Here is a 22,670-nt window from a genome sequence, read left to right as displayed (position 1 = left end):
GGGGTTACTGGTGCCGGGGACCGAACACTGTGGCCAAGCGCCTAGCGCGCTACTTTGCATTCGGGAGGTCCCGGGTTCTAACCCTGGTGCCCAGCCTGACCTGGTGTGGGTTTTTTTCAGAGGTTTCCCCACACCATCACATCGTGGTATGAACACAGGTCTCATATCACAGATAAGGCGAATGGTGGGTCAGTATCAACCTCTCAGTAACCTACCACCTTCCTTCCGCACCCATCCCGAATCTTCCCGTCAGTGTGGCTGAAAAGGCTCTGGAAAGCCTCAGCAGCCCGCTCCCCTTCGAGGGGGTGCCGAGGAGCACAGGACCACGTGCTCCTCCAAACTGCAACACGAACAAATTAAATACAGTGCTGGAAAAAAATCTTCATTACATCTGGCAAGAAATAAATTAAGCCGCAATGTTAATTTCTTTGCGCTATTCGACAATATGCTTGCGTGTACTTAACTTATCAAAGTTTTCCTAGGAGCAGCAGAGAACGTACTCATTTTGCACGTTACAAATTATCATCGGATAGATCTCCTACTATCGATCGCCTTTTCTCAAAGGACCATATTGTTAAAGTTAATAGGTTAAGCGCTAGAGGGCGTCAAAATCGAAACATTGTAGCGACAACGGCTCTTAGGAGAATATTTTATTTTGGCAAGCAGAACATCTTCCAACTTGTGTCAGGACCTACTTCAAGATCATAAAATGATAAATAAAATCGCCAATGAAGCGGACTTTATCGTACAAACGTTACGTTACTTTTTGACGTAACTTTTGACTCCCTAACTTATATCCTAATATTTACCTGGCATATAAACCGTACTGCACTCGACAACATCTTCAGAACAACTCTCAACAAATTTACTGAAATTTTTATCTAAAGCAAGTACATAGATAGTGTTTATAAAAGAACGTATATCAAGAGTGGAATTGTGAGGCTCTATAATTTTATTGTGTTGAACTACGTCGAGCGGTTAAAGCCGTCAAATCAACTGTCAACTGTAAAATTATTAAATCTTAGGTCAGTTGTGAGTCTTAGTTGTTTTGTTTTTCATTTTCTTCAGTTTTTCTATATTCTAATTAAGTTTCATCTTACAACAGTCTTTATTAAAATCCTGCCATTAATGGACTTACATAACCTCTATTTTTCTATTTGGTACCACAATATGCTACAGAGCGGCAAAATATATTCGAATTCCAGAGGACTATTGATATACCTTCTTTTACAGACACTTTGTATTTGTTAAAATATACAGTTTATATTTTTCCAATTAAATCAATGAATCATGTCTATTGCCCAAACACGAAATTGCCATCAAAATGACCAACATTTGCGCTATAGGCATATGAAAAAACGTCACATTTTCCAGTCGCTTTGTATTTATTCCACATGAAATAACGAAATTCGTTTATTTCAAAAGTTCAAATCAACATTTCATTTGGTCGACTGTGCCGCCGCGGCACATAACAGAAATAATTTTTTACGAGCAATTGCTTTATGTAAATTGTCGTTTTTAAAATCACTCAATAAATTTACTGTCGTTATGCAACAGACAATCATTCCACCATAGCGAGTTCTTTTGTCGGCCATTAAAATTTTCATTTTGGAATGTTCGAACAAATATTACCAGCAAATTGTATCCCATTTGTAACAAATTGGAACCGAGCAATTGGAATTGAAATGACTGTTGATCAACATACCCACCCACGACGATCTATAAATAATTTCAGCTTGCTTTCGGAACATTTTCATTCGTTTTTCACCAAGATTAAGCGATACGTCTTCTTTGTGCACCTCTAATATACATGGCACTGAGCCAGGACAGTAGCTGTTTCGGATCACTACCCCCAAAGCAATCGATAGGCGACTGTCTGAAATACAACCAACACTCGATGAGAGCCATGGTCAATTCCACCCCAACGTGCATCTCTATTATTGCAATCCGACAATCGCATCCGATATTTATTATTAGTCAGAAAGTGCTGCCAAACTGGAGCGTAATTAAAGCAGACTGTACCAGCGGACGAATTTATTTCTCAATAAATGTTCACAGAGATTGCTAAGACTTGGACCAAATCCACTACAAAATAAATAAAATATTATCAACAAAATGTAATTTAGAGAAAACCGTAAAATAAGATTCGAGTAAAATTTTTATTGCTGAAGTAAATGTCACACTAATTTTTAGAGATATGTATTAAGTATATGAAGATTTTTTTAAATTCGTTCCACTTTGGACTTCTTCAAAAACCAATTTCTCCACATCTTTAGTTACAGAGAATTGCTGTCCCGTTAAGTCTAAGTTATGGGAACGACAAATCAAAGCATTATCAATCGTCCTGAGATTGTGAAATTTCCAGCTCTATATTCATCTGTATTACTTCTTTCATTTTCAGAAATTAAACACCTTTTTACGTCACTAGTGTGGTTAAGTGAGACTTTCCCGTACTAATACGGCAAAGTGTAAATATCATTGCAAATAATTTTTTTCTTTCAGCACAGATGGATTTTTCTATAAAAAATTATTGCAATTAATTTTTATCTAAATACATAATATTATACTTATTGTTTAGTACCTATCATATAGATGTTCTCCTTTTCTCCTCGAATGATATTTGTGCAATAAATATGCAACAAAAATTGTTAGGAAAAGAAAGAGATTCTACGAGAGGTCACAATAGAGACGTCGTTTGCTCCCAGTAAATCTTATAAATAGGTAAATGGGTGAATTTAATAAATTAATTTTAGTCCTAGATGTTACTAGTGGCTCAACAAATTGAAATTTGATTAATAATAAGTGAATGAACCAAACCAATAAGAAGATGTGAAGCATATGATCCTGTTAAAATTTTAATTGTTAGCTGTTTCCCCAATGGCGTGGTTGCATTTTGTGCTCTGCGCCAGGCCATAGCTACTTACGATGGACACTGACGGAACCTCCCCGATTACGAGAGTTCCAAGGAAAGAATCGTGGAAAAATTAAATTATTTTAAAAAACATACAAAAAGATCCCACATTTGGCGAAAATTAATTTAAAACAAATTAAATGAAAGATTTTGAAAAGAAATCCTATTTTTATAAACGAATTCGCAAGGAAAATGATTTACTTTTATTTTAGTGCAAGAAAAGAAGTAATTATGATTATCAAATAAAATAAACAGTTGTTTAATGTAAGAGTGAGGAAGGCAAAGCTTTCGCAATTCAAGTGAACGAAAACGGCCTTACTCTCCAATGCTGTATTTGGTTTTGTTCGGTACCTTCTTATAGAAAGCGAATCTGTAACGTTGTATTCGAAATTTTAAATAAAGGATCTGTTGCTATGGAAAAAATAAAATAAAAAATAAACAAAGTCCTGTAACGTCAATAAAGTGGTTGTGTATACGTTGTGGAAATGGGTGATGAAGAGTTATATGTTCCTGATGATGTCCTGGAAGAGGCAAGTGTAGCGAGATGCCAAATGTTGCCAGAAAAATCAAAATTACGTTATCAGGAAGAAATGGAAAAATTTACGAGTGAATGAAAACAAGTGGGTGAAAGACAGTGAGCGAAAAAACAATGAGCGAAAGTGAAGTGAACAGTATCCATAAAGCACTTTGTTTCTAATTTCCAATTCTCTCCCTTTGCCTTTCCATTTAACAAAAATTTGAGAATTAAAAAAAAATCATTTGAATTAATGAACATTTCTTTCGGTCTGAAATATACGTCAAATTCATTAATTCAATTATTCCCTGATTTTAACGAAATTTCCAAAAATGTGGACTACGTTTTTCTCTTTTTCGAAGACGGTCGGCAAATTTGATTTGAACACAAATCACCATTTTAAAAGATTATTTTGGCGACAAAGATTTTGAGAAGCATAAACAACTAACAATTATTCCCTGCTCAACAAATTGTTGTTAAGGACGTCCCGAACTTATTCGGACTGTCAGTTTTTTATTTTTATGCGTATTCTTTTAGTTTTAGTCATAACGTCTATTATTTTTATTTTTTCACTTTGCGAGGTGGCAGCGGTGGTGAGTGTATTGGCCTAGATGTGTTTAAGGCAAGGAGTCGCCATTTATCAAAAATGGACGTTAATAATATCGGTAACAAGCATTTAGGTTGTGTGCAAGTTTACCAGTAAATTGAGTATCGGATCCAATAAGACGAAGGAATAAGAGCGATAAAGGGAAAACGACAAAATGAGAAAATAACTCTGGAGTCGGATTGTGCAGAGTGGAGAAGGGTTTAACCTAAGCTGGTATATCGGCGCAACTCAAGGATTCATCAGGACACGTAGCTCATAAAGCGGCTGGACCGGCGCCTGCTAAACGCCCCAGATGAACGAGCCTGATGGCCTTTCTTATATATAGAATAGAATAGTCTGAGCCGCAAGAAGAATGGCTGTATTAAATAAACAACTGTTCGGTGGCTGCAAATAATGAAATATTTAATGAACGTTTCTAGTGTTTGCTCTGTTCCCTTCAATTCCACTCTTCAACCGTGTATTGTAATTTTTTTCCAAAACAAACCTTCTCCAACTATCAATGTTTTGAATGAAAATTAATACGCCTACGTTGTTATATTCCATTTATCACAAAATCGATTCTCGTAAATTACATCTGCCTGGGGTAAACAAAGTTTTAACCAGTACAAAAATTGGAAATTTATTAAATGATTATGTTTTCATCTATTTTAAGAAAACTTAATCAACAACGAGTAAACAATGTAATCACGGTATTTAGTTAAAACAGTACAAATCACACATTCGAATTAACATAAACTTAACGCAAATTTGATTTAGAACAGTATGAGGAAATTTACATTAATGTAATTTCAAAACGTTGATTTATTACTTTGAGAATATAATTCACGTGTTACGTGATCCCTTATCGACGATTTTAATTGGTTGAAATCTGGTAGTAACAGGATATCACAGCGCCAAAACAAAACCAAAAATCTATCACTTTATTTTGGTCCATTTTTAAAGACGTTTATCACTTTGACACTTAAAAAATAGCAAATCCATGACGTCGGTTTATGTCCCTCATTTGTTCATTCGTTATACTCATGAGTCATGAAATATTATGTGATTCAAAATTATTGTAGATAAGTATGGCAACTATGTACGAAATTTTATGTGGCAACTGTGTGGGTGGGGTAGAGTTGACATTTGTATGACATTTCATAAGCGTGCATTTGATTTTTTTTTATACCATTGGACATTGATTTGACAATTTTCAAAATTGCGCGACTATGAACTGTCAAAGAAATGTCAACTCTATCCTACCCACACAGTTGCCATATAAATTTTCGTACATAGTTGCCATACTTAGCCACAATTATTTTGAATCACCCAATATAAGCTCGTGATGTGATTAACTGATTAACAATCGATGATAATATCACTTGAGGAAGAAGCAGCACATTCCTGACCTGTTTTACTCGTAGTAATGTGATACAGTTGGTTGTAAAGAAAAAAACCTATCAAATAGGAGTAAATTTTTTTTTTGACCATAATTCTAACCTATTTCTCGTGAGAAGGTTTCGCACTATGAAGAAATTGTAAAAATGTATCAATTTTATTCTGACAGTTCTCGTTTTTTTGCAACCAACTGTATATGTATAATGCTTTGTATTTTTTTTTGTCATCACTTTGAAACAAATTACAGTGAAAACGGAAATTTCCCCTTCAACTTTTCGGCAACTTCCTTCCAGTTTTTTCTATAAACTCGAAACAAATGCTTCGGGCTAAAAAAAATTTAAGGTAAGGATAATTTGAGCAGGATCTACCGTGACACGGCATTAATTAAGCATCGCCCGATCGCCAGAAAAACCCTCCTCAATCTTAAATAAATCAATGTTTTAATTATCTTTGAAAAATTGAAACCGAAGAAGTTTGATAGCACGAGCCCTAAATCAATACGATATCAAAAGAGCGTTTTTAAATGAAGAAAAAACTTCCAATTAACTGGAGATTTTGTAATTTATTTAGTTTTAATTCCTGCAGCGAGAAGGCAAACATTTTTAATTAGGCGGAGAAAGTTCGTTTGTGAAAAAACGCAAACACGGCCTCAACGTCAACTTGTAAATTTCATCGCAACACGACATGCAGTGAAAGTAAGAACGTCATGCCGGGACATTATTACCAGCTTTGGCTCTTGCAACTTTGTACTTGATGCGTTTAGTGGTGATGGAAGACCTGGGGAACGGTTCGATAACCAAATGGCGCTTGATGCATGATTTGTTAACAACGACCGCCAGTTTGTTTTATTACGCCGAACAAACCTGCAATAACCGGGATTTGTTTTTGCGACTTCGATTGATAGGAGATTTAATAATTCAGGAAGTGTGACGGGAAATGTTTTTATGCAACGGGCATTTCCTGTATTGTTCCCTGGAAACTGGATTCGTGGCTGCATTTTGACAAGCCAGTGTATTAGATTATTTGTGTGATGTGTTGTTTTGAAATGCGTTTCGAAAGCTTTAAAATCGCGGAAGTTATCACAGACCGATTAATATTGGGTTTGCTTTCAAATACATATATGGTGGTTTGATTTCAAAAAGAAGGAATAACAAAAACAATAAAAAATGTCAATATTTAGGTACAACAAAAACTGATATAGGGAGAAAAGTCAGTAGACTATAAAGATCTTGTACATATTCGTGCATGACAAATATAAAAGTGATCTAATATACAGTGTGACATGCAATTTGTTTAAATGACAACCCCCACTTTTTTCTTCTCTTTGTGATAGATGATATATTCAGAGTAGAAGGTCTTTTTGTGCTTCGCCCAGTTGCCGACCTCGACTTCGTCTCTCTCTTTAATCTCTGGGTTTAGCACAAAAAGACTCAATTCTACTCTTAATGATATAATCTACTATTTTAAAATTTATATTTACATGATCATGATAAACTATAATAATAATAATAGAAACATAATAATAATATAACACAGACATATAACACAAAAATTAATAAATATTTAGAGCTGTCCGTTGCTATGAGAAATCTTTGGTGTTTAGAAAAAATTTCGATTTTACCACTTGTAATTTCAGCAACGGGAATAGTACCACAATCTCTTTTTAAAAATTTAAAAATTCTGGATTTAGATAACACATTGGTAGTTGAAATTCAAAAAGGTATATTATTATACTCATGTCACATCGTGAGGAAGTTCCTTAACATTGACACAGAACATAATACACAACAAAGTCAAAATGCGGAGGCAAGACGCCGGTAATTATGTTGATAAGCACTGCACTATTACTTGATAGTAATATCCGTAATAGTGTATGTACTCCGGCAAAATTGCCGTGCCGCCGGGTGGAGGTGGGATAGTCGAAACCATTTTTGACGCATTCTGAAAAATATTAAATATGCCGTATGAGGTTCCGGAAAACATATTACTAAATTATTATTAATTCGTTTGTGGAAATGGAAAATAGAACCATTCATCTTTGCAATACGACACAAACGTGTTCAATTACGTTTGTATCTCAATAAAGCTAATTCTGTTTACTTTAGTTTGACAGTGTAACAATTCTGTTTAACTGGGCATAATGCTCGTGAAACATTTCCATAGAGTTAATGTATCAGGAACTATTGTAACTATTGTTAAAAATGTATTAATTCTGAATTCTGAACATAAAATCATGTTGAAATACAGATTTAAAAGATGGTATTCATACACGTCCGTACATTTTTGAATGAAATAATTTGATTTATGAAAATATAGTGTAGTGTATTTTTGAGGATTTTGAAGAGGAATTGACGGAAATTGCTGCGGTGACTATATTGGCGATTTATTCGGAACATTTTGTCAAAGAGTTTAACGCCCCACGATTTTTCAGTATCAACAAAATAATCATTTTTTGTCTGATCGGGAATGTGGCCACGTATTTTATCATAACTACTCAAATTAACACCAGCCAGCAAATGTAAACAATTATATAAATAAATTAAAATGTTATGTAATTATATATTATATAATAACTCACTTTTTTTTACTATATTTTATGCGAGTTAATTTCCCTTATTGATGTTTTTGTCGCTATTTATAAACGTCACAACAAGCTTCTTATCCGATTGAGGACCAGAACGAGACTGAAAAACTGGGCAAGATGAGCTTTAAATTATCAATAAAAGACATCAACTTTATTCGTGGTTTATTCAGTTTTCTGAACATTTTTCTGATCGCGCCGTTGTACTTCAACAAGAACACCTTCCACAAACCTATCTTGTGCAAGTGTTGCAGGTGCATGTTACTGCTGCTGAATATATTTTTGATCGTGTATACAACAACAGAAGAAAACATGACGCATGCTTATGGAACATTTGTGTTTACGTAATGAACCATATAAAAATGTCTTTTGTGGTATTTGTGGAACCATAGTGGGATTGTCTGTGTTGACAATTATGAAATTGTTACTTTGGGATGTCGACAATTGGAGAATCTTGTTGACAAACTTCCTCTACGTCGACTTCAAACTACAAAGCAAAAGGAAATTGGAAGGGAAACTGGTGAATAATTTTTACTTCGGTTTTTTTGTGAAATAGTATATTATGTTATGAGGAGCAAAAATTAAGTTTTATGTGCCGCGGCTGGTAGATTGGCTGCCGAACGCAGTGACACAGACAAACCAGCCAAAGCACATAAAATCATTTTTGCTCCGAATAACATATACTATATTTTCTTCAAACCTTCATAACAAATTATTTAAGACATGTTAAGAAACCAGGTAGGAATTTCAAATGACTTAGCTAGTTTACTTTACTGCCGCTCATCAGCGGAGATAATAACTTTATCTGCCGCTCTCAGCGGAGATAATAACTTTATCTGCCGCTCGTCAGCTCGTTAGATGCCATGACAATGAAGTGACACTTTAGCATTATCAATGCAGCAGGATAATGTCATAATTTACGGACGTTTGAAGAAAAATTCTTTATTCGCGATTTATGAAATTTATTTAATATACGAGTAGAAATGGTCAAGTATGATGGAATTACCATTCTGGAAAATCTCATGACTGCCGGGAAAGACCTGTATTGTGAATTTTTAACAGTGAATTTGTTAAACTGTTTCATCCAAACTTTGAAGATTAGATATGAAGATTTAAATGAGACAGTTTTGAATATCGGTATAGAAAGGAACGTGGTTCGAGAATTGACGAAACTTGCACATTGCTATCGAATTCTTGGAGACACGATAGATAGATAGATTTTTAACAAAATCTTTGGTGTGGAGCAGAATTTGTCAATTGTCATTTAATTGTCAATTATCAAGCACTACTTGTTTTTACCGTTTTAGTATAATATTTTGACGGTTGCAATTCCAATAGATTCGACCGTTACGGAAGCTAAAAGATGTGTTGACTTGTGTTACAAACTTCAAGAAAAATTTATACCGAATCAGATCAAATGGAATTGGTAGTTCATTCGAAAAACTTTACTCGCGAGTTTAGTGCAGCTGGATTTTTTAACATAAATAAAAGTATTATTTTTAGCTTGGTCGGTAATGTAGCGACCTACTTTATTATAACGATTTAGTTGAACGACTGTCAACGTCAACAAATAGTTAACAATCTTCTATACTGAAAATCACAGTTTTGTCGCGTTTTACATAGTAAAAACGTTTTAGATGTGGATTGTCAAACTCAAGGTCGCTTAACATTTATGATTGAACTGTATTTTAATGAGAAATCTGTCATAAATTCCAAATATGTACGGTGGCCGGCAAAAAAATTTAGCCATCATTTAAATGTCAGTGTCATTAAGGCATTAATTACACATTTGGATTTTGACGTGACAGAAAAGTGATGGCTAGTTTTTATTGCCGGCTATTGTACATATACTCCGTACACTAATAGATTACACGTTTTTTTGACAAAAGACAGACACAGAGACAAGTGTGGCGGGAATTAATCTGCAAGGCTACAACGGTTTTTTAAATAACGTGAAACAATAGAGATGGAGAGTTTAGTATTTTTCACTGCGTTATGTTTTGGAACTAGAATTTAAAAACGTGCAATTACCAGCGTACGGAGTATACCTTATGAGCGCGCCCAATCCATATCCGACCATATAAAAATTTTAAAATGGCAGTAATCGACAATATTTTTTTTAATTTAAGAAACTGACTCATATTTAAATATCATATCGACCCTTTCGTCATTGGAACACATTTTAATTAACTAAAATTACTTCAGAAATGTTACAAAAAATGAATTGTTAAGTAATTGTCAATAATGGCAGGAGTGTCCAAATTTCATAACTTTAAATTTTAAATACGAGGTTATTATAAATGTTTCTAACATCTAGTTGGCGTAGCGGCGCACCTAAACTATAGCGCACAGCCACCTACGATGTTAGAAACATTTATAATAATGCTGTATATTAATGCTGAATTATTTTTAGCAATTCGAGTGTTTCCGTAAATGACTTTAGTTACCTTTCCAAATAAAACACATTTCCTCACGTTTCTTTCAGAGTTACCTCGTATCACTTCTAATCACAGTGGAAAAAGCATTTCGGTGAAATATTAAATTTTCCGGGACATTAGCGCCGTCAGCTCGTCGTCATTTTTGACTTTTCTGGAAGTCGACGTCCTGAATGCCCGTTCACTTATCCCGTTCCATCGGTTCGAAAAACATTTCTAAGAGATAAGATCAGGTCGCGTCGTGTTTATCCGAGACAAGGGGCTTACACTGTGTCAAATTTAACCTCCCCATCTCAGTCATGTACATGTTAAACGACCCAAATCTCGTGCCCTAACGCAAAATTTGTCTATAGCCATTAGATTGATATGATATCTCGCCCCGCACCCCTTCCCGGGGCGAAACTCTCAGTTGCCATTGTTAAGGCAACTTCACACATTCCAGATCGTATCGATACGTAATGAACCGATTTATCTCGATCACATGTTGCTACACTCAGATCTACATTTTCAATCGTTCCGCCTTAAATGTAATTCAGATCGGGAATTTTCAATAAGTTTCGAGCATACATTTTGAATTTAGATCGGTTCCATACGAAAACTCATTTATATTTTAAGCGCACCCTTAATGCCGCTTCCCTCCAGTAATTGATCTAGAAATTTCCACTCGACTCGGAAAAACTTCCGACGAAAGTGTGTCATTCTTTTCCACTAAGTAACGGACAATTAATTCTCGAATAATCATCTGCGCTCCTTTGCATTTCCCCAATTAAATCGCCGTTATTTTTGATTCGGTGGATCTCCTTAATTAAAAATTACCAATGAAGGAATTTACATTTTAATTCTATTAATGCAAATACGCGGCAATGAGTTGCTGAACTTTTTACCAGTAAAGATAAACAAAACACAACCATCACATTAAAAATTAATTAAGAAATTATTTACCACATTTCACTCAGCTGTGCCCTTATAACATTTTCGTGTTTGTTTCTTAAGATATAGAACCGGGAAAGTGGTATATTTATAACTAAATGTATAAACTTTCCCGGTTATAGTATACCTCACTTGACATCTGTCAAAGGTAAGCTCAAAATTTAATAAATTAATGTTTTTTAAGAATTTGCCCAAACGAACACAAAAAATGTTATTCAATGTCAGTTTTCAGGTATTCGGTCTGTTTTGCAGCACTTGGCTGACGCCTCGTGCTTCAAATTTCGGCCTCATACCTGAAAAGTGATCTGAGAGCGCTACTCATATGAAAATAACTATTATTCACGACCCGTGTATTATGAAGGCATAATTATATTGATTTTAGATGCATTACGGGCCTCATAAGTCATCTCATAAGACACTATTGTTTTGTATCTCATAGTCTTTCACAATTTAAAAGAACCTTGAGAAAAATTAGAAAGAATTTATTAAATCACTTATTAACCCCTTATGGTTAGGTTAGGTTTTAGGGTTTAGATAGTTTTCTCTTCTTCTTTTTTCGTGGGATGAACCTCTTTGTAGCTTCTGAAAAGGTAAAATCTTAGCTCAGTGATCCTTCAAACCTACATTTGCTTTCAAATTATCATATGTTATTGATATTGTTGATATAGTGGATGTTAAAGAAACGCAAAGAGGAGACAAAAAAAGAATGTGAAATTATGTAATCCACAGAGTTAAGAATAGAAGAAAAATCGAGAATTATACTTTATGTAGTTGTTCTTTTTGAAGATCATTTCACGGATCATCTTTACATGAAGATGAATTAGAAATAATTCGAAAATTAGGATACTGTAACGTTTCCCCGTTTTGGTGGTATTTTTTGGAATTTGTTCTACGAATTTGTTTTACACCTTTCCCTACGGATAGTATTTTTGCAAAGAATATGAAACAAAAAATTGTGAGAAGGAAATATAAAGTATTGGACGGAAGCAAACAATTTCAAAGAAAAATGTAGTACTCAAATGAAATTTGAGAGCAATGTTGAGAAAGATATGAAGAAGTACGAATTGAACGAACACTTTTGATAGCATAATTGAAGACTCAGAAGCTTTCTTCTAACACCTCTCAATTTTTTGAGAACCACCACTAAAGAAATATTCCGAACACACAGAAGAACTCATAATATTTGGACTAGAAAAGAAGTAGTTGCGGAAGTTGATAGTGCATTCAGCAACATCTTTGCAGATCCATCGGAGACTACTCGTCCCATTGTGTCTATCTCTTTTTTGTCCGATACAAAAGTTAGATGGTGAGAGGACTATTTCCGTCCCCACTGTATACCTAATGCCCACACCTAACATAATAATAGCAATTTCATGTAAATGGAGCTTCGTGGTAAACCGAACGCTTCCGCCTAATCGATTTAACTAAGAAGTTAAGGATAAAAGATGACAAATTTTTAGAACCCCTTTAGTGTTGCAGCAATTTATTCTTTTCACGGAAACTTCAAATACAGATTAATGGATATCTGCCTTCTGTCGCAGAGCGGTGCAATTTACAGTTTACTCTTCAAGAAAGATGATGATGAACGTACTTTTTCCCTTTAAATTTCTCGCCTTAAAATGTATCTACTTAAAACGATATGAAAAATTGCGAAATGTAAATGAGTTGTAAGACGCGAGCAGAAAAAAAACGGCCATGAAATACCTTTCGGAATTATTTTAATGTAAGAACGGGATGAGTTAATTTATTTAATTGTTCATCAAAATTAATTGAATGGAGGGCGGAATGGTTTTTTTTTCGATTATTATCAAAAAACATTAATTTTATTTTTTGACTTGCAAATCAAAAGCTTCACGTGCACATTTCGCCGACGATTTTAATCAACAATATTATAACTCTACAAGACGTTAATAAGCTTTCTGTTTTTGCCCAGTTAAAAATTACCCACTTAAAGAGAATTAATGTTCTATTTGCTGACTGAGCCATTTGTTTAAAAAATAGCCAATTAAAAAAGGAATTGAAGTAATTTTAAAAATTAAAAAAAAACTCCAGAAGCTTACATTCATTTTACATCTTGTCTTGTCAACTTTCATGGATCTTCTTCATTTCCTTTTTCGAATGTTGTCGAAAAGCAGAAAATGTCTCCACAACAAACTGTTTTTAATAAAATACTAAAGGAGAATCACATTACAGTCTGCAACACAAAACTCATTTCTTTTTAAAACCGTAACGATACATTGCCACCGCAAAATAAATAATAAATTGAATGTAATGAGAATTTAAGATTGAATTTAAAACTGTTCATGTGTTACCACAAAGTTCCAAACTAGATTAAACTGTGATATAATATTTTCGCACTTTCGTATTCAAGCCGCAGATGTAATAACGCGGATTATCAACCAAATGTATTTCATTTTAATAGAATAAACCAAATGTGTTCTAGTATGCCTGAAAGAAGAGGTTTTCTTTCTCATTTTTCTGGTTTTCCGGATAGCAACGAAACTTTACATTGCTGCATTATTTGAATTTTAATGGTTTCAAATTTAAAACTTACAAAACAAACAAGAATTACCGTGAGATCATTTAAATTTATAATGAAAGTAGGGTATGATTTTTAAATTAGGTCTCACGGTATTATAACACCATTAGTGATAATTAATTCCCACATATATCAAACGTGGGTGTTCAGCCAATCAGATCGCTCGCTTTCATCCAATCAAAAATGTTTATCGTGATAAACTCTGTCATCTGTCAAAAGTGATTAAAATGCATACTACTCCTGTCAGACTCTCAAATTGTTTTTAATAACTGTATTAATAAATAATCAACGTTAAAGTCTGTATTCTGGAATTAATCTTGCCAAAAATAACAGGAACAGGACCTAATTTTGCCAATTTTCACTTAAACATTTTTGCTTTAGATAATTTTACACGTTGATATTTGGGCATTTTTATTCAAAGGTTAAACCCTCGAGCTAAAGCTCTCGAGCCTAACCAGAATAAAAATACTGAAATTCAAAATTGTTGGACACGAAGTTAACTTTTTCTTTTTTATTAAAAGAGTTTACTCTTTGAGGAATCAGCAAACTCGTTACGTTTGTCAAAAAATGAAGGTTATTGTTGTCGGGAGTCATGGCTATTACTATTTTATCGGTAATTTTTTTATTTTAATCTTTCTTGTCTAGCAGAACCAGAAAAGTGTTATAAAATAATTATAAAAAGATTTAGGTGCTTTTTAGGAAAATAATTAGGGGAGCCAATATAAGAGGTTATGGGAGCCAATATAAGAGGTTTTTCACCATTGCATGGAAAGTGCCTATGTACCTACCAAAATCCATTCTACATCCTGTATATTGAACAACTGTTAAAAACTACGATTTAGTAAACAAACTGTAGAACATAAAATCACGATTAAACAAATTTTATTCAGCGACAAGAAAAAATAAAAATTCCTATTATACAGTCAAATTTCTAAATTTACATAATGAAAGTATACTCGACTGCTGACCTGAATAACTCAAAGGAATTTTATTTTTGTTGCATTGAATAATTGCAAAAATTCAAATTCTTTTTTATGTTAATGACAGTATCAAATACTGAAAGCATCAGTCAATTTAACGCTACGAAAAAAGCCAAAAAATTACAAAACACAACAGTGTATTCTTAAATGTTTCTATAAATTCAGTGAGAAAATAGTTATTTATTATACAAAACGATAAAATTTTATTTTATCTTCGAGAGCGGTTTAAGCCTCGAGGCGTAAGCCGAGAGGCTAATACGCTCGAGAAGATAATGGTGAATTTTATCGTCGTGTACAATACAAAATTTTATTCCATCCTCCATTACTTCGATTGAATTACTGAATTATTTTGATTATGACAATTATAAACGTCAAAAAAATTCAACAATCAAAAAAACGTCAAAAACAGAAAAACAACAATGGATGTTAAACATTAGAAACTCAAAGCGGGGGCTGTTGGCATGGGAGTCGGTTACCGAGATAATTTGTTTATCAACAAAGTTAAAAGCAGTTTCGTGAAAGCGTCGTGAAAGTGTTTCATTTTTGAGGAAATAATGGCCCAATCTTTCCTTAATGAAGATGAATTGTATGTTCCTGAAGATATTATTAAAGAAGCCAGATCTGTTATTGAAAATTTATTGCCGCGAAAATCTGTATCGTTGTATGAAAAAGAATACAATATTTTCTGTGCCTGGAGGAAAAGCAGAAACATAAAAGGTGTATCAGAAGAAGTCCTGCTATCGTACTTCGCAGAAAAGGTAAAAAAGTATAAGGCTTCAACATTGTGGAGTTGTTATTCAAAGTTGAAGAGTACCTTACTGATCAAGGAACAAGTAGACATATCAAAGTAAGAAGAATGATTATTTTGAATATTATAATTAAAACGTTTATTTTTTTAGATTTTTGAGTCTGAAGACTTTCCTTAAGCGAGAATACTCAACCTACACACCGATTAAATCAAATGTGTTAGAGAGGGAACATTTTAACAAATTTTTGGAGGATGCACCTGATAAGATTTACTTGTTGATAAAGGTAAGTGTTTTTATTATGGTAGTTTCACTCAATATTAAGTAAATTATCTAAAGGTTGCCTTGGTCATGGGAATCGGCGGAGGATGCAGAATGGATGAATTACACAAAATGAAAATTGACGATATCGAAGATCGAGATAATATTCTGATAATACAAGTTCCCGAAACAAAAACGAATAAGAAGCGTATGTTTACTATTGTGGATAATACGAAAATAGGAGTTAGCAAGTTGGCTTTATACAAAAAATATAGTGATTTAAGACCTGCAAATACACCAACCAAGAGTTTCTTTTTGGGTTATCGCAATGAAAAATGTACAAAGCAAGTGGTGGGAGTTAACACATTTTACAAGATGCCCCGAATGATAGCGGAATTTTTAAAGCTGCCATTACCTGAATCTTACACTGGTCATTGCTTTAGGAGATCAAGTGCTACTCTTTTGGCGAACACTGGAGCTAACACGCTTATGATGAAGAGACATGGTGGCTGGAAATCGAATTCGGTTGTAGAAGGCTACATTGATGAATCAGTTGAAAATAAGAAGGAAATTTGTAACAGAATTTTGATGGGAACAAGCAGCACAAAGAATTGTCAAGGATTTTCAAACGAATTACCTGGTTGCAGTGGCGCTAACCTCATCAAAAGTGAGGATGTCGTTAACTTCATCAAAAGCAAAGATGTCGCTAACGAGAATACTGTCAAATGTGGTGGAAAAGTGTTTAAAAAGTGCACATTTAATTTTTATTAACAATGTTATTTCCGGTTATTTCAATTCAGACGTTTGTAATTTTGATTAAAAAAGAATAAAGAAACTTGTGAAAATGTAATTATTTTATTTTTCTAGACGATAAAACTTCATTTTACCATGAAGAAAACAGTAGATAAAATACCATTTTATCGTTTAGGATGGAATAAATGTATAAAGCCTATTTCCTTATTTAACCTAAAATACACAAAAGTTTGGCAAACGTAATTTAAACTAGGGAATAGGGAATAATGAACAATAAAAAATTTACTAAAGTTACCAGAGTTGGTTAGTCAGGTCAAAAAATTTTTTCATGCCTATTGTTACATCTACTGAGAAAAATTGATAAATATGAAGTATATTTAATTATTTGTTAATTTGACAGCGCGATAAATTTCACCAGCTAAAAGTAGGTATCACGCAATTTCTCGCACCGAATAAATAATCGACATTCCAATTTCCATCAGTCCCACACCTGGAGCCGCGCAAGCACTGGCAAATATTTATTTGGTCCTGGCAAACCAGACGTCCCTTATGCAGACTCTAACACTTTAATGCTGCGCCAAATAAATGAACGGCTTATCTTGATGTAAGCTGTTAAATTTGTGTCTCTTGTCCGGCTTCTGGTTATAAAGTATTACGTTAGTCTGGAGCCCGAGCAGTAAATCTCATCGGCGGAATAAAAGACCACCACCCCAACTTGGCAGTTTCCTCTGGGGCTTTCCAGGGATATACATGCATGCACCTCCGGTCACGTTTATATCGCAACTGATACCCACAGCTCTCGTCTGAATAAACCTCCAGCATTAAATTAATAAAAAATCGAACGGCGAGATCTCGCCTACGACCCTCAAATTGGCAACAAATGTTATAACTGTGATTGGCATCGCCTCTAAAGGGACTCTTGTGTGTTGTCAGATAAGGAAGAGTGGCTGTAGACCCGCGGCATTTTTTTTTTTTTTGATAAGCACACAACTTAAATGGATTGTCATGCACTAGAGCGATATGTTTTATGTTTCGGGAGTTTTATCTCGCGTGATACGCCACTTTTTTTAGCTTTAAAGTTAATTTGTCGTTTGCACCCACAGAAATCGCTCTTTCGGATTCTACACACCAGAAAAAATAAATCCATCGGAGATGCGACGAAGTGTATCATTGAATTGCAAATTTCAAGCTTTATCGGAATATGTAAAAGTATATTTCATCTGGCGGTCGGAGGGTGAGCTCTGTTCTTTCATTTGATTTTAATTTGCATTAGTAGTAGGTGCAACGAGGGGAACGAGATTGCCAAGTCTTGTTTTTTCACGTTTTAGGTGCAATACCACTTTGCATATCGAGCTTTTAATGCTTCCAAATAAATATCGACTGCAATACGAGGCTGTTTGCTTTCGACACGTTTGGTAGCTCCGGCAAATAGTAGAAGGGAAACTCCCATCCCGCCGGTTTATATTTACAAAAGTTGAAAATTCTCGGTTGTTTCCGGAGACTTTTAATAAAAACTTTCCGAAACTTAATATCGGGAATCTGCACTTCCTTGAGCTCCCTTTGTTTAATAATTTACATTTTTCGATCAGACTGTCTTATAGTCGCAACGCTTCAACCTAGTCGTAAACCTTTGCATTTTACGTGGCCATTGCGACTGTAACGAACTTACGGAGCATAAATTATTTATGCGAGTTGTTTAAATTGTCGATCGAGTCGTTACACCCTCGCAAAAATTTTGAAACAAATTCTCGTGCACAAGTTGGAATTGTTACGAACTGGCCGGGAAAGTTTAAAAATAAAATTATTCTTTTATCGAAACTCGGCTAAAAACTTTTTCGAACTTGGCATTTAGAGCCTACCTTGGCAGCGCGAATGGAAACTTTTTTAATTCCTGCAGGCACGATTTTTTCCAACTGGCGGCAAGGCGGACAAATTTAATATGTCACAGGTCATGGGGCTACACTGATAATGTTAATGAATCTGATGTTGCTACTTCACAACGCTTTAGCGTGAAAGCTCTCGAGATGCTGCCTTGGCTTGAATTCCATCAGGTGATGTTTCAGATTGCCACAAATATCCTGTTTCAGATGAATTTATTTCACAAGATAGAATAACAGCGTGAAGAACCATCAAAATACATTTCGATACACTAAGAAAACTTTCAATATAATTCTGTCAAATTTTACATTCTCGCTAGGGAAAAATACATCCTAGAGAAAAAATTAAACTGGTCTAAAACTTATATCTCTTTCATTTCAGCATTGTCGATAATCCGCAATGTCAATGCAACATTCAACAAGCAAAGGGAATTGTCATAAATTGGTGCTTTGAGTGGAATATGATCCAAACAACAATAACAAATAAGCAAAGAAGAATCTAATTAATAAATTTCCGATAGATTTGTTTTGAAAAAGGAGTTTTTTTCCGGCTGATATTCCGAAAATTGCCAAACAAATAAATGAAATAAAATTGCAAACTAAATTTAATGGAACTATCTTTCAAGAACGCATTAGGTGATCGTTCAGTGATTTACATTGTCATCCCTTTGCGTTGCTCCCACACGGAAATCTCCCCACTGCAAAACTACAAAGTCTTTTCCATTCTATATTTTCCGTAATGGAAGCTCTAATGTACTCTGCATATTAGGTTTCACCTGAAAGACTATGAACACTGAGTAGTTCTCGAACATAAAGCTGATTTCTTAAATAATTTGGTATGAATATTTGAAGAAAAAGTAGCAGATAAGTACGAGTATATATGTTATTCGGAGGAAATAGCTATTTATGCAACAAGGCAGTTAAGTGACACTTTATTGAACGAGTTTGCAGATTGCGAGACGAGGCGGAGCCGAGTCGAGCAAGCAAACGAGTTCGGTAGACACTTTACTGTCAATCTATTTGTTTGCTCCAGAAGCAGTAGATTTATATTTTAGAAAGTAAATAACTATTATAACTAGATAGTGGTAATTAAATGGAACCGATTAATTATTGTTTATTACACTGAAATATTTGTAAGTAAGTAAACATAGTCGGAGTCAGATAAACTACTTTACCTGCCTAAACATACAAAGTGACACTTTCTCTCCTTGAATAGTACGTCAAAATTGTATTTATATTCTTTAATTTTCGGTAGAAGATTGGGTAGACTGATAAATTAATGTAGCTCGTTTTGAAAAGCGTTACTATGACTCTTGCATAAACAACGTTATCAACAAAATCCTTTTTTTTTAATAATTGTCTGTCAATCCATTTTAATTTGGATAGATTTTGTACTAAGTATATGTTTCCCAATTATGTTTATTTATTCACTTCAGGTTTCAATATATGTCAAATTCAGAATATAAATTCAGATACCATGGCAATGACGTGACACTTTAAAGTTATCAATCCAGCAGTATATGTCATATTTTACGGACTTTGATAAAAAAATCCTTTATACTTCTGGGTAAACACAGTATTTGTCAAATCTTCACAGATGATATTCTGTTTATTGTATTTTTTACGATAAAATAATTAATATTATTATTTTCATTGTTTTGAAAAGGTACTTTCAGCAAAACGAAATTGTATAAATTTTGAAAAATTCATTTGCCTAGAATTGCTCAACATCATAGATGCGATAAAAATGACGAGACAACATAAAAAACATTGTTGAAAATCTTTGGTGGGACTTTTAACGGTTTTCCCCGAAAAATGCTTACATTTTGATTTTCCCAAAAGTGCAGAACGTAATAACGCTGATCCCCCTAGAAACCCATATAATCTGGCGTTCGCGTTGCGCTTCTCGAAAATCAATTTTATGTGTTTAAAAATAAAAAATTTATGGCGCCACTATCCCATTTAAATGGGTTAACCCGCCACGGAGAGACATAACGTGGAGAGAAAAGATAATAAATTTAACAAGCATTTTATAGGGTGTAAAAATATCAGGTGCATCGGATAACAGTAAATATCCTTTATGGAAAATCTGCGAATCTTGTTTAGACACACACAGGCACCGGTTGCAACCGCCCCTTAGCATAATAAGATGCAAAGCTTGATAAATTGCAACTGCCCCCATAATATCGCACACCTTGCCTCCAAGGTGGCATAAATAAAACAGGAAACGTTCTCGACGAAAAAATATTTGCCCGTCTGACACAACTAGACATAAAGAAAATGAAACCAATTTTCTCAAAGGGAATGTGTTCGAGAGAGCAGTGGCGTATCACACACCTTGTTTTCTTTTAATCTAACTCGTGGTAAACATTTGCATGGAAATTCTCTGATTAAACCCGGGATTCACGTTGTGTTCAAGATTTCTTCTTTTATTTTTATATTTGAAAAGTGTTTAGGGCGAGCGGTATAAACACACAACGTTACATAAAGACGACGGCGAACTCTGTTAAAAGTGAATAATCCACGGTCTTAATTAGAAACCGTAACTCTCACACCGTTGCTGAATAACAGCTAATTAACCAATCCTTTCAAACGTGTTTGTTACGTGTTAAGGCGCTTTGTCTAACGTTAAACAAGTATAATCTTAAAAAATAAAAGACCCGACTACGAATAAAATACCTTACTTTTCTCTTTTCACATAAGTCCATGAAACATTAGTACCTTCATTACCTTCTAATTAGATTAGAAACTAAACTTGCTGATATCAGCGTTGGACGTGTGTTGTTACATTTTACGATTTTTTGTTGAAGAAGAGATCCAGAATCCGAACAAGCAAAAAACAAGATATTTATTATGAAACTTCACCCTCGCGAAATACCACAAGTGCAAAAGTGTATTTTGTTTATAAATTGTTTACTTGTAATTCTAGAAATGTTCTCTCTCACTTAGATGAGAAAAAATATTCTTACGACTTCCCCCATACTCCTTTTTTATCTACTACTGATAAGATATTGCGATATATGTCATTCCTGGACAAATGAGTCATTAAATATTAAAAGTCCCATCAAAATTGGTTCTGCAATTAAAACTGCACAGAGGTGCACTATTAAACAGAGAAACATAAATTATTTGCCCGTCTTCCTTCGGCAATAGAGCAAAAAAAATTAATAGAAAGTGACGAAATTTCAAGGAAAGTGTGAAATGATCAACAAGAAAACAAATCCAGAGTGCTTCCTCATCTTTTGTTTTATAGAAACGTACGTCTCAGCTTGATCATACACTGATTTATACTTCTACGCACAATAGTTTTGTTGGTTGCCAATCTCTCAAAAAATCTATTATTAATTGCCATTGTAACACATGAATAATGGGTTTAAAAGAACGTTATTACCTACTAATAATCATTATTTATTATTGATTAAGGAAACAAGACACAGCTACATAAAATTCCTAATCTTTGGTTACAAAATTTTAAAAAGATTATTCTTCAAAAATCTTTGTTTTGTTGTTTTCTGTAAGAAAAGTACAAAAGGTGTTATTCGTCTAATTTTTGGTTGATTGAGAACTTACTCGTATCTTTTCAAGCAGTCGTTAAAACATTAACATTACTCCAAGGACAAAAAATATATTTTCACAAAAACTGCTGGAAATGTTGTCCATTGTGGTCCAGAGGCAAACTCGTCGCTTCATATTTTCAAAAACATTATCAAGCACTCGGGTGAAATGGATTGACAAAATTCAGTTATGGTGCAACACACCAATTTTATAAGGAAACGAATTAATATCCTTCTTCAAAATTTTCTGACTCAAATTAACTTGCTGTCTTAAACGCCTTATGAAATTTGAGGGATTTTCCTCCCCAATTTGTTGAACATTTTGCACCACTTCTAGAATTCGAACTAGGAACCGACCTGATGGATTCTGATTCCCTAAAATTAGGCACTATAATTTTAATACATTGTTAAGCTTGATAATCAATACTCATCGGGTTCGGATATCTGGAATGAAATTCTTCAATGCAAGGGGGTATAAAGTAAGACCAGTCTCCATTTCCTTGTTTCACCCCGTTTCGAAAACAATCTAATAAAAATGCCTTATCTTCAATGGTAAAACCTATTTTACAACTTATTCTGGGATAATGATAATTACAATAAACGTC

General features: G+C 34.1%; 2 protein-coding genes across 2 annotated transcripts in view; both read left to right on the top strand.

Annotated features, from left to right (window-relative positions):
* LOC138124110 (limbic system-associated membrane protein-like) overlaps positions 1-22,670 on the top strand; it is a 234,664-nt gene that overhangs the window by 120,221 nt on the left and 91,773 nt on the right. The window lies entirely within an intron of this gene.
* Positions 15,073-16,731, top strand: LOC138124027 (uncharacterized). The gene is made up of 3 exons (XM_069038948.1): positions 15,073-15,721; positions 15,774-15,906; positions 15,960-16,731. Exons 1-3 carry the CDS (start codon positions 15,429-15,431, stop codon positions 16,650-16,652), a joined length of 1,119 nt encoding a protein of 372 aa, XP_068895049.1. The 5' UTR covers positions 15,073-15,428; the 3' UTR covers positions 16,653-16,731.

The sequence above is a fragment of the Tenebrio molitor genome, chromosome 2 (assembly GCF_963966145.1).
Source record: "Tenebrio molitor chromosome 2, icTenMoli1.1, whole genome shotgun sequence".
Classification (NCBI taxonomy): domain Eukaryota; kingdom Metazoa; phylum Arthropoda; class Insecta; order Coleoptera; family Tenebrionidae; genus Tenebrio; species Tenebrio molitor.
The sequence above is the reverse complement of the archived record's forward strand: the minus strand, read 5'-3'. Positions and strand labels throughout refer to the sequence as shown.

What these genes read in the sequence shown, in the direction of transcription:
- LOC138124027 (XM_069038948.1), top strand. Translation starts at nt 15,429, where the DNA reads ATGGCCCAATCTTTCCTTAATGAAGATGAATTGTATGTTCCTGAAGAT. An exon ending in GAACAAGTAGACATATCAAA is followed by an intron (nt 15,722 to 15,773) that starts GTAAGAAGAATG and finishes TTATTTTTTTAG; the next exon opens with ATTTTTGAGTCTGAAGACTT. An exon ending in AGATTTACTTGTTGATAAAG is followed by an intron (nt 15,907 to 15,959) that starts GTAAGTGTTTTT and finishes AATTATCTAAAG; the next exon opens with GTTGCCTTGGTCATGGGAAT.